The sequence below is a fragment of the Sparus aurata genome, chromosome 13 (genome assembly GCF_900880675.1).
Source record: "Sparus aurata chromosome 13, fSpaAur1.1, whole genome shotgun sequence".
NCBI lineage: Eukaryota > Metazoa > Chordata > Actinopteri > Spariformes > Sparidae > Sparus > Sparus aurata.
The window spans coordinates 6,556,117-6,569,252 of NC_044199.1; the positions used below are offsets into that span (position 1 = coordinate 6,556,117).

The following is a 13,136-nucleotide window of genomic DNA, read 5'->3' on the forward strand; positions in this document are numbered from 1 at the left end:
GGTGGGTTTTGATTTTATTGACTGCAAAAACAAAGTTGGTATTGTTTGAACTTAGTCGAGTCAAGGAACAATGCTAAACCGGGTCTTGTATATAAAAACCTGAATCTCCTGCATTCATGATAAATAATTTGTTTTTGCTTTTTTTTTTTTTTTTTTTTTTCTTAGTGCATTGGCAGCCTGCTGCAGATCAATATTCCGTTGTCAAGGTTCAGGAGGCAATTTCCAGTCAGTAATTGGCCGGCAAGCCAAACGCAGTGTTGTGGGCAGAGCCATGAAGTTGTTCCCCCGCACACGCATTTCACAAACATCTCCGTGCACCGACGGAGAAACGATTAGATTACTTACAAAAAAGCAACTCTATCATCATTTAGAGGGGTTTCCTTCCCGGTCCTCCACCAGCGTTTTTTTTGAATCCGTTTCTATCTGAAGATGCCTTATGTGTGTGTCACAGTCTGACAAAGCCTTAGTACTGGTTGACATTTCACACCACATATCAACTTCTCAATTGGAGGAGCCGGTGCATAGCGTGATCTGTCAGCAGGTGCTAAGGCTTTGTCAAATGCAGCGGTACAAAGGCGGTCTTCAAATAGAGGAAACCCTGAGACAAAATGGTGGACGGAGAGCGAGCTGACAGGAGGTGTACCATCACCCACTGAACCATCTACTGCGGCTTCTCTTGACGTGCCTCTAGCCGACGTGTCCACTCGTCAGCTTTTGTCAGCGAGAGGCTGGCCTGTTCGGGAAAAGCTGAGGATTCAGACCTGACTGAATCTGTGAAAGGAAACTTCAGCGCCAACTCTTATTCCTGCACAAAAGAACCTGATTCTCCTGTTTCCACCAGGACATTTAAAACCACTTCAGATTAGAGATTGAATTACCTTTTTGTGTGCGTGATATGATGCATCAACAGGTTCTTAAAGACACAAAAGACATAGAAAACTATGCTTTTGCATGACTTGGAAAACACACTCACCCCATCAAGGCTGCGCAAGAAGGCGGGCGCTGCTCTTTGTGCGAGCGCTGTAAGAGGCAAATTGATGCCATTGAGCCACAGTCTCATAACCAAAGAGTTCACTGCAGCTGCATCTCTCATGATACTGTCTGTATGGGCCTGGTGTAAAAAAAAAAAAAAAAGCCCTTCAAGCCTACACATTCTAGTTTTCACTCGTGAGTTGTGAGAGTGCACATCTCAGGTTGCAAACTGCTCCATTGTTCTTTTTTTTTTTTGCATTCCACTACAATGAGCGAAGGAACATGTGCGCGCCGACGCTGTTTGTGTGCTTGTAGCAAGTTTTTCCTCTCTCTTAAAAAAAATTCCTCCCCTCTGGAGGGGAAAAAAAAAAGAAAAAGAGAGTGTTTTTGCTAGCTTCTGCTTACTGTGAGAAACTGTTCCGAGCGCTTGAATAACAAGACTTGACGTGTCATAGCTAAAGCAATACAAAACCCTCAGTTACTTGTTTTTCTTAACGCGTATGACAACCACGGAATGCATTCGCACCCGGTTAGTGCACCTATAGCCGGCACCAGACACTGACGTCTACTCGCACGCGAGATGCTCCTTCTTCTTCCCTTCTTGTTTCCCGGGAACTTTTTTTGGTCATTTACCACGTGAAACTGTTTGCAGGGGGACCACAAATATACCATTAATATCACTCACACGCTCCCAAACGATAGTAGGTGTTTTTCTCCCCCGCCATCCCTCTATGAGCTGTGGGTCTCTCATATTTGTTCGCCATCGATCATAGCGGTGTGGCGCGCGCGCTGGAAAGCAGCCGGTGGGGAGAGGCAGCATTTGCAATCAAACAGAGAGGAGCAGTGTGAAATCTCAGGAAGAGGCAGCTTCCCCCATGCCCGTGGGCAGGGGATCAGACGATGAGGAAGCCTGCCTCAGACACTCAACACCTCCCACTGGCACCCTGATGCAAGCAGCATGCAAACCCACCCCTCACATGTATCTGTCAGCCGGGGGGTTAAGCTCTGTGTGTACCCCCACTCTGTAACTGCACTGTGGAGTGCATGTTATGCTACTGCAGTCGAGGTGCTTTTAGGGAGCTTTGCTAAGGTTTCACCGTGAGTCGTTGATGTGCTACTGAAGGTGGTAGAAGGTGGAAATTACTGTTTTTCTCCTCTTCTTTCACTATATTGCTTGAAGCAGCCAGATAGGTGTGACCCAATGTAAAAGGAGAAAGCTACAGGTGCAATCCATCTCAAGGTCTTGAGGAAAAGGAGTCTCTTCTGTGCAGAGAGCAAGAAATATCATTGCTCCCGAAAAAAAAACCCCCAAAAAAACAGAATCGCAAGCCCTCTAAATCCAGTCGGTCAGGTCCAGCCACTGGCATAATAGTGCTGTGGTTTGCCCATCTGTTCTCCATTGTCCACCTTGGCTCTCCATCCATGACATACAGGACTATAAACTCTAAAGGGTTTGTTCCAGACTGTGAGCAGATTTATTTCAGGCACAGGTACAGGAGAAAACACACTTGGGCAAGTGAGAAAATACCAATTTTTTATTATTTTTTTCCCGCCGTGCCTTCGGCTGCACCTTCACCTCACGGTCGACTCATTGGCTTTGTCCCGTCTACCGCGTATTATTCAAACAACGATCTTTTCAGCCAAACGCGGGAGTGTGTTTTTGATGTGCGGAGCAGACGGTGCTCTGCCACACTGTAAGTGGGCACTACGGCTACAGATGGCTAACAGCCACAGCAAACGGCAGACGGCAAAAGTACTATCATCAGTATTGATTCTTTTTTTTATAAGATGGATTTGAGTGCGACAGAGAGGTCAGCGCGAGCAAATGTAAAAAACATGTGCTTTCACAAACGGCGCTGATAATGATCGGGACGCGCCGTCAAAAACTACACAATGAGCCACTCATTATACTGCATGTTGAAAAAGCTGCTTTGAGCCGACACATGAAGGCGAAGCATGTGTTAACAATGACTCCGACGCGACAGGTCGGAGTCATTTGTCAGTTAAGAGCAGACAATATGCCAAAGCGACTTTATAAATAAAACCATATGAAATTTAGATGAAACACTAACAGACAAGGTAATGGCCTACTAAAATAGCTGCCATTAGTGCATTTATGCTCTCTCCTGATGACGTGAGACCTGCACTCTGGCGTTGTCTGAGGGAAATGGCAGACTTTTGGCAAGCCAGACCCCGTATTTAGCTGTCACTTCGGATTTTATGGCCCCTGACGATGACGAGCACGGCAAAGAATACGTTTTAATTCCTGTTGCGGGTACATGTTATCGTTCTCCATTACATGTTTTCTTCACGCAAGTCAGAATTACGTTTTCTGAAAAACACAGTTGTCTCTAAAGTCGATTACCGACCCAGCGTTAACCTTTGTGTCTCTGATCCCGTCTTCTGCGAGACTGAAAGAGAAATGACACACTTTCTTTTTCTAACTGTGAGCTCTCCGCGCATGTATTCACACCACGCGCACACATGTAATGGCAATTTCTTATCCTCGCAGAAACAAACATGTCCAATTGTGGCAAGTGTTTTTAAGAGAACCTGTGTAAATGTACCTCTTTTTTTTTCTGCCTTCACACTGATTTTTTTTTTAGATGCGGAGCCTCTCTGAAATCTTCCGCGAAGCCGCTTGGTGTGGCATAAACCTCCTGGAAGCTGTGCAGAGGTTTTAATCAAGTGTGAAATCCTTTTGGAAGGAGATGCCTACACGACTGCGCTTGTGCTTGGAAGTGTACTCCTCAACCCTCTCCCCAACTCTCTCCCCATGAACATCTTTTGTAGCGAGGGCCCATTCCACCGCAGTGATGCATACAGACAACGCTCTTAGCGGAGCCGAGAAAATGAAACTCCGATCACTGTGCGCGAAGCCCCCCGCGTGCACGCACACACACACACACACACACACACACAAAGAAACACACACTCTTTGCTCAGTTGTCTTTCCTCAGAGCTCCGTACTCAGTTTCCTCTCCGTTAATCAGGCATAAAAGTGCATTTCATTCATTTGAAAAGAAATCATTGACACTGGCCTCGTAAACAGAGAGAGGAATCTGACTCGTAAGCATAATGATATAATTAAGCAAGAATAAGGCAGATCATTGCACAATGGTAAAGCAAATAAATTATATAGTCTAAACATCTACGATTCAGGATTATTCCAAACAATGAGATTAACGGCGACAATAGATCAAGCTATGCATTCTCTCGCAAACAATGGGACAATTGTATATGGATTAACCACGAGTAATGAACATTTTAGACACAAATCGGGAAATTAAAGACAAATACCTTCCACTAATGTTTATTAAGCAGTTTAAAATCTTAACTCGGGCCCTGCCATCGCGCGAGCCGTCTCACTTTGGCTCCTGATTGATCGAGAGCCTCGGCGGGGCTAGATGCAGTTTTTTTTTTTTTTTCCTTTCCCCCAGCCTCGGCCGGTCTGACATTTTGCGTGATAATTATCTCGCCACTGGTCATGAGTACAATACCGATGGTACGCCTCGCAGGCTTACTGTCAAGCCGGCACTTTCTTTATTAGCTGTGAACTCTTGCCACAGCCCCCCCCCCTCCCTCCCTCGTACGTCATCTCGCGCGGTTGCATCATTCACATGCAGCAGCATCTTCTCCGCCGCGAATACATTCACTGTCTTTCACACACGGTCCCGCGAGCGAGCGGCGTCGCTGATGGACGCGCTTCTTTGATGGTGCGGACAGCGTCGAGGCATTACAGTAATGCGTTCATCACAGCAATCAAAAAGTTTACACGGGGGGGGGGGGGGGGGGGGTCGTCTTGCTCCTCTCCTCACAGACATCGATTTGGCCGTCCCAGTCTTGAGTCTGAAGGGATAACAAAGATAAATTGAGCGGTATTTCCATTAAAATCTGGGCTGTATGTTTAGCTCGTCAACAGGTGGGCCGCTTAACAAGTCTGTCGGCGGCCAGCTGCACATATCTGGTAAACAAACGCGGCGGGTTCTTGAGCGCGGTTTTTCACTTTTAGAAAACCGTCTGTTAGTCTCTGAGTGATGGCTGGAGCCGAAACTTATTTTGGAGCTTTCACAGCTTGTACGTCAAAACGAGGTCACTGGGTCATGGGCCCATTTATTTAATTAGGAACAGTTGAATAGAAAATGGATGATAATCAAGGGCAGGGAACTCATTTCAGCACTGTCAATCAATAGCTCGTTCAGCAATGGTTTTTTTTTTTGCCCGAAGGGGGAACCAGCCATTCTCCAAACACTATACGTCTACTGTATGTGTGCCTGTAGCAGCCTGTCCTCGCTGCTTTTTTCCCAATTTTGACACCTTGTGACCAACATTAACATACAACAGAAATCAATACGTGGCTGTTTTAATGCTTTGACTAAGCTGCGATATGTTCCAAGCGTACCTACTGCTGCTGGATACTTCTAAATGACATAGACACAGCACGCCACCTCCTGAATGCATCACACCAGCGAGTGGACTGCACACACACACACACACACACAGTAGCGCTCATTACACAGTGCATAGCAACAGCTACATAGCAACTGCTGCCGACTGCTTAGCAACAGCTGCAAAGACATCAAGGAGGAGGGGGGTGGGTGGGTTTCATGGGGTGTTTCAGATGACACCATTTCTGTTCACAAATGCCTTTTTACAACTTTTATTTTTTTTTTTAATGTTCCGATGTTTATCACTATGAAGCTCTCTGATGGCCCTGTGTTTTCCTCTCTCTCTCTCTCTCTCTCTCTCTCTCTTCTCTCTCTCTCTCCTGCCTACAGACATCCGCTCCCTCCCTGACGTGGCGATGACCGGAAACTGCACGACCGAGTGCAGCGAATTGGGCCACTCAGACGCCTGCTGGATGCCTGGGCATCCCTCCCCCGTGCGCAAGGCCAGGAACCCCCCGAAACTCTCCACCTTCGTGCCTTACCAGGAGAGAGGGAGCCTGGGACGCCTGGCGAACGGGAGCGCCAGGCTGGGTGGCGAGGAGCACCGGCCGCGCCTTCCGCCCTCCCGCAGTGCCTATTCCAACAGCGGTCACGACGCCAGTCAGGACTGCCCCTTAGAGGAGATGCCCCTGAGCGTAGCCTCTGATTTCCCACCCACCTCCCCCTCCACCCACACTCCAAAAAGAGAGATTTACCTGTGAGGAAATATCATCGCGTCCATACGGTGCACAAACGAAGGGAAAAAAAAGGTACACCCACTTCAAGAAGGAGAAACAGGCTGTCCACATGCTAAAGCCAATGCCCATTTTGTAGTTAACAGTAGGCTGTGACTCATCCAATCACTGGCATGAACACTTGTTTTTTTGTCATCTCCTCCTTAAATTATTAATTTATTAGCATATTTATTGAGAACTCCACAAAGTCAATCGACGCACTCACTCATTTATTTATACAAAAATCTTGAAGGATACAATTCAAACTGATCCAAAAAGGAAATACAGACGGTAATTGCTACTTCAGTAGTAACCGATTCTCTTTGTAATTAGCCAAGTCCCATTCTGTGAAGTGATCTCTTGAATATGAAAGTTGTGATCAGTGCTCTTGTGCCATTACTCGATATAATTTAATAGGCAGCCGGCCAGGCCCTATCAGAAGGCGTAACACGTTTGACTAACGATCAAGTGAAAAACGGTCTATCTTAATGTACAGTGCTGTAAATACATTTTGAATGGTGTGTTCTACATATATTTTTGTCTGGCATAAGCTGAAAAAAAAGGAATTGCCTCAGAATTTTTAGCATATTTAAGCTTTTCTTTGCTGCTGCTGTTTAGACTTGATTGAAACCATCTCCAGAAGTGGAGTTCGATATATATCGTGGTAGGCATTTATCCGCTCCACACAATCTCACACATGCACACACACACACTCACACACACACACACACCTTCGACCCCTAATCATGGTAGAATGGCCTTTGCCTCTGCTCCCCGTAGAGCTCTGCCACTGGTGGAGTAAAGGCTGTGCGGCAACATTTAAACTGACATCATGTTCCACTGACTCTCAGCACTGTGACCTATCGTTCATCATGAAAACGGTTGACTTGGCCACAGTACCCCCGGAGTCACGATGACCAAACGCGGAGCGCCTCGCACGACCCATTCTGATTGGCTTTATTTTGTCGTATCAACGCCCGGTGACTCACCGCGTTGATGAACTCATACCAGTGTTTCCGTTTGAAAAGCTCTTTTCTCTACCGTGACAATCAGACGGGGCTGGACGTGTAACTCGCAGTCCTCTCCCCCTATAGCTCGTAGCCCTTTCTCCCCCATGTGATCCATGTCGATCTGACGAGAGGAGTTATTTACATATAAGCGGCGCTAGAGTGTGGAGAGCCACTGCAGAGTACTCACAGAAGTAATGTCAAACCGATGCAAACTATGGGAGCTTTATGTCGAGAGCGCTCGCTTTGTTTTTACGAGTCCTCACTAGACACTGCAGAGGTGAATTCAATACACAGTGCACCAAAAGCAAAGAATTGACGGATTGTGTGGCTCCTCAAGTCAAATAAATATGTAGGTTAGACGGAAGAGGAAGGGGGTTATTTCAAAATAAATGTTTGATTTCGTGTCAGTAATCAATATCTAATACAGGACACTGTGGAGACATTAGATCGGATCAGATTCACCGCAGCTCCTGTTAATTATGATTTTCCTTGTATTGAGGACAACATGCTTAATAAATTATTAGGCATTTTCCCTCCTCTGGCTATTGAACAGAGAATAAAAAATAGGGCATGCCCGTGGGCTTCATTTATCTTTACAAAGATTTTCCAAGTGAGGCTGAAGGATACGTCTGAAGGACACTTTGTATTAGCCAGTAATTGGATGTTAATGATGACAACACTGGGCTGCCTTACAACATCGTAGAGCCGAGCTGCTGTCTTTGATTTAAACATTGATTTGATTAGATTTGTAGATACCTTTCACCTCTGCAGAGTATTTCCATAGCGAGATTGTGTCTGTGAGTAAGGGTGGAGGAGCCCAGAATGGACGTTTCCTAATTAGGGTGAGTAATGAGTCCTGAGCCGGGGCATGTGCGAGCACACCCCCAGGACAAGGCACCCACCAGATAATGCAAAATCCACCCGCAGAGCTACAATCAGTTAAAAGGGGTATTTTTATCAGCGCTTGCCTCATCGCGCTGCCATTGAAAACAGCGTTTAGAATAATTAAACTGGAAACATATGGAAATTACTGGACATGGCCGTGATTAAATAAGGTGGGCGATTATCCTGCCTTGAGGGGGGAGAAAGCACATTATGCCAGTTTCAAAGCCATTTAGAGACTGAAATAAAATTCAAACAACAGCCATGATACACTGTGATTAAACCCCCCCCACCCCATCCCCACCCACCCGCAGCTCCCTCAAGCAAACCCCTCTCAGAGCTGTGGATAGCCGCTTCACGAACTCAAAGCAGCGGGTAAGATCACTGACCTGGAATTAAGGACAAGTGAGAAAGATAGCGGCGAGCGATAAAAACCAGTGTCACATAGCCTCAATCACAACTTTATCTATTTAAAAAAAAACAAAAAAAAACGCTTTGACTCGATTCAGATTCACTTTGCGTTCCGATTTATATCCGAGGTTAAATATCAACTTCAATCTGGAGTGTATTCTTCAGATTCGTCTCTAAACGCCGGTACACGACACCAACGGAATGACAGGAGTTTAAATCGTCTGCGAAACACAGACAAAGCCCGGGCCTATTTTCCCTCTCTGTTAATGAGTCGGACTCCAGCCGATAATGACCTCCTGCTACTCACTCCTGGAACAATATATCACCGGGTCTGACCTTTCTTTTGAACTCATGCTGAATGAACTGTGTTTACTTCTCTCTCTATCTCTCAGACACAGAACTGTCCTCTTTGATCAAAAAAAATCAAGAGGACCTCATGACGCACCTAAATACACTCAAAAAGTATGTTGAATACTGTTTAATTTGTACTTAACATTGATTTAATGTTGAATTCACTTGAGTATCTTTTGCCTCTCTGTAGTGTGTATCGTACGGTGATCATTTCTGTGGACAAGATGGACAAATTTACTGTACTGAAATTGGCCAGGGATATTTTTATTTATTTTTTTTTCCTTTTTCTTATCGATCAAAGACTCTTAGCGAACTGGTTGTGTGAAAAAAATGAAATAATAATAAAGAAAATCTGTTGGTGGTGTAATGTACATAGATCTCCACAAGCCCAAGTCTGCTGTCAAGCAGGCGATGATTTTAGCATGAATTCCAAAGATAATTGGTAGAAACTGTTTACTCTTTCTTTTTCCTTTCTTTTTCTTTTTTACTTTACTGAAGTGTCAGTTCCGGTTCATATTCAAAAAGGCCCCTTCTCCCAAAACGAACTGAAATTAACTGAACATTTCATCTTTTTTCACAGTTCATCTAGAAACAAAGACAATTGCCTTGAAAATATGTCTTTGCAAGAGAGAATCTAGTTGTTATCCTAATTGTTGGTATATTTATATAGGATAAAAATGCTTGTGATGCCATGTTTTTGTACAGTTTTATGTACATACAAGTGAAGCTTTCTAAAAGTTCTGAGAAAAGCCGATGGCATATAAAAATTGTAACATGTTTTTCTTGAGATGTGCACATCTTGCCTTGGTTGGATTGACCTTTGCTGAGTCAGTGTGAATGTGGCCGTTCTATGCCTGCACTGTAGTCATTCACCGGCTCCCACCTCCTGAGGACTTAATCAGTTTTTATGTTTATCGTGAACAGTGGATTGTCTTATCTTACTAGTTTGTTAAACTCCTGTGTTCGGCTTTGTTCTGTTTTTCGCATGTTGACAAATTCTCTTGTAATACTGTAAGTCCTCATGAACTTTGTAATAAAATCACTTCAGGGAAAAAATGAATCCTGCCTGTGTTTTTTTCTTTGTTTTTTTCTGTTATTATTCATCGCTTTTCGAGTGTTAAACAACGGTTTGGGTTGTTGCATTTTCATAAGAGGTTTTTTTTTTTTTCCCAGCCTCGGAGCTACACTGTGTAAAAAAAAAAAAAAAAAAAAAATCTGTCTCACTCTAGGACCCGGGCTCATTAAGAAGAACCAGTATTCTTGTCATGTGGGAACCAGCGCCTCATTTCTAAGTCAGGAAGCCCCAGAATGTTGAGAGGGAAGCATTCCAGGGCTTGAAGTAGGAGAGTCCCAGGACCTGTGCTCACTACTTCAACTAGAAAAACACTGTGCCAGGAGTACACAGTCAGCGTCATACACTGAGCTCGACACAGAACATTTTCTTTAAAGCATTGATGAGCTGCTCATTGCTACACAGCTCAGAAAAAGCACCGTCTTGTGATGCTAATTTCGAGATTTCTTTTAACGGACATCGAGCTGCGGTTGAACGCATTCCGTGAAAGGGGAACTCTCTCCATGTCTGGATGTTCACGCTCTATGTATTTTCTACGGCGTTGGATCATGAGCACATAAGCCGTGAAGCTTAATTGACTTAATCATTGTTGCAAAGATACCGCATTATTTAATAATGTGTGAACTACAGTAATGTAACATGAGCAATTAAGCAATTTTTTAAGGCCTCCGTCACAAACAGTTCCCGAGAGGAGACGCTCTTTAGTAACGTCGTCCGGCTTTATAATTCTCTCTCATCATCATCAGAGAGAAAATAGCTCCATACGTCACCACACCTTTTACTCTTCGCTGCTTTCAGTCCCAGCACTTAAGGAAATTTATGACAGCACACATTTCAGTGCTTTTAGAGCATAAAAAGAAAAACCTTGTCCTGTATAATCATGAAAAAGACTGTGTAAAAGACTAGATCATAAACAGCACCAACAACAACAAAAAAAAGCAGCAAAATGACGCAAATGGATATGTCTGTAATATTCATTGATAGAAAACTTGATATGGAACAGCCTCAATTTAATACTTATGTCCATATGTGATTTACATAAGCAAAAAAGACCATTAGTCATAACATTATTCCATATTTCCAGTGTTGTAACGCATTACAAAAGTAACACGTTACAGTAATCTGATTCTTTTAGTGCCTAAGTTAATAATATAATACTGCCGTTGTATCATGTAATGCGTTGCAATCTGCGTTACAAAAACCAAAGTTGGGCGTTTCTTGTTTTTTAAGAATCCATCCACACCGTGCGTGACCATATTACTATAGGCTATGTGTGTGTAATATAGTCGAGACTGTAAGTTCTTTGTTTTGTCTCTTTGTGACTGAAATGACGTATTTCGACAGCCTAATGATGAATCCTAATTCCTGGAGCGCACTTTAATTTACATTCTTGAATCACACCATGCATTCCTTGTTCCGTGGACTGAAATAAAAAGGCACCGAAAAAGAGATTTTTGTCTCGTCAAGTCAGGACATTATAGAAGGTATAGCTCCATTGTGTTTCATATGACTGAGCCTGCAATTAAAAGTATTCATAACATTATTTAACAAAAATCATAACATTATTCCAAAGTGCTGGTTATCACACTAAGTCCCTTATGATATTTATGATATCATATTTAGTGTTAGACATATACATATGTGAATAAGGACCTAGAGAGATGTTATAAATGAGGTCTTTAATTGTTCTGAACATTCGGGCAGAATTACGTTCTTACAACCCTGATTCCCAAAATCACAGATAAAAACTCAATGCAATCATTTCCAAACAAAGTACCACTAACAGCGGTGTTGTGAGGTGTTCTTTTATAAAGTCATGTGTTTTCCAGAGTGGAAAATGAATGAGGTGTGATTCATGTGTTTTCCAAAGTGGAAACACATGAATCTCACCTCATTCTTCCTTTGGAACCACAGGGCCTCTGGGGGATGCCCCTTTCACACCAAATGATGATACTCGCAACAGTTACCAGTGAACCTGTTTACCTGTGGAGTGTTTCAAACAGGTGTTTATTGGAGCATTCCGCAACCTTCCCAGTCTTTTGTTGCCTTTGTCTCGAACCTGTTTGAAATGTGCTGCTGTCGTCAAATTCAGAACAAGCATGTATTTACAAAAACCAATGAAGGCGTTGAGGTAAAATGTTGGATATATTGTGCTTGTACTGTTTTCAAATCAAACTCTTTTGGAATCGCTGTCATTTGACCTTTAAGGCATTTGGTCAAAAACCAAAGCTTTGAGAAAAAAAAAATACATTTTGACTTAGTGATGATGGATAAATCAGGTCAGGGGATCACCAGGGTTAACAAAGATCATGAATATCTTAACCCGGTCGCATGGTTATCCATCCGGAGCGGCGGATCATCCAGCTGACACTGCCATCGCTACAGCCCAGCAGAACTGTAGGTATTAACTCTTCTGGAAATAGATTAAAGCAACAATCTCCTTCGTATAAGCCTGATAATCTACACTCATTAGGAGCAACATCCTTAGCCAAAGCTTCCAGTGATCATTAGGACTGTAATCAATGTATGGCTTTGCTATACAGAGATTTCTTTGTTTCCAGTGCCTGTATGGTTGTTTTAAACACCATCTCAGTGAACGCTGGCAAAAAGTGACATTGAGCATAAAACGGCTCAAATCAGTTCATGAGAACGTTGAAGCTGCAGGGGTCAGTTTGTAAGATCTGGCCAGAATTAGAGTTCGAACATCCTGACATTATCAGCAAAGTGTGAAAAAGCGACAGTAAGCATGCTAACCAGCTAGCCCCGGCCCTACCTGTCCCACTACACCACATTGTACCCTAAAAGCTACAACCAAGGATGGGTAGCAAAGAGCAGCAACTATGGGTTATTCTGGTTATACACTGCCTGCCATATTTCCGAAGCCAACTTAAAAGCTTTTTGTGTCCAATTGCTAATAAAATGATACAATCTAAAAAATGTGTTACTTTGGCTCTGATGCAGCAACATTTCTTGTCACGGGAAATGTTCACTGAAAAATCTGAATCTGCAGAAGTTAAATCAAATATATACAAATAAATATATATATATATATATATAGTGGAGAAGACATTTTTAAAGTAGCATTAGAGACACTGCTACTAACTTGTGGTTATTAAGGGGTGAGGCAGAGGGACATGCATTGCTGAGAACAATTCTCCCTGGAAAATGGGAGCAACGGGCAGACTAATGCATGTGGCTCCAACTCATAGTGCACTCTGACCAGAGTTCAAAGTAGAGAGACCTTAAAAGAGACCTCTACACGCCCAGCATATACATT

At 43.5% G+C, this 13,136-nt stretch overlaps 1 protein-coding gene across 1 annotated transcript in view; it reads left to right on the forward strand.

The window, feature by feature from the left end:
- pcdh1a (protocadherin 1a) overlaps positions 1-9,847 on the forward strand; it is a 92,865-nt gene extending 83,018 nt beyond the window's left edge. Inside the window, exon 5 of the mRNA XM_030438327.1 lies at positions 5,751-9,847. Within this exon, the coding sequence (XP_030294187.1) occupies positions 5,751-6,121 (371 nt within the window). The 3' untranslated portion in view covers positions 6,122-9,847. The remainder of the gene's footprint in view (positions 1-5,750) is intronic.
- The last annotated feature ends 3,289 nt before the right edge of the window (positions 9,848-13,136 follow it).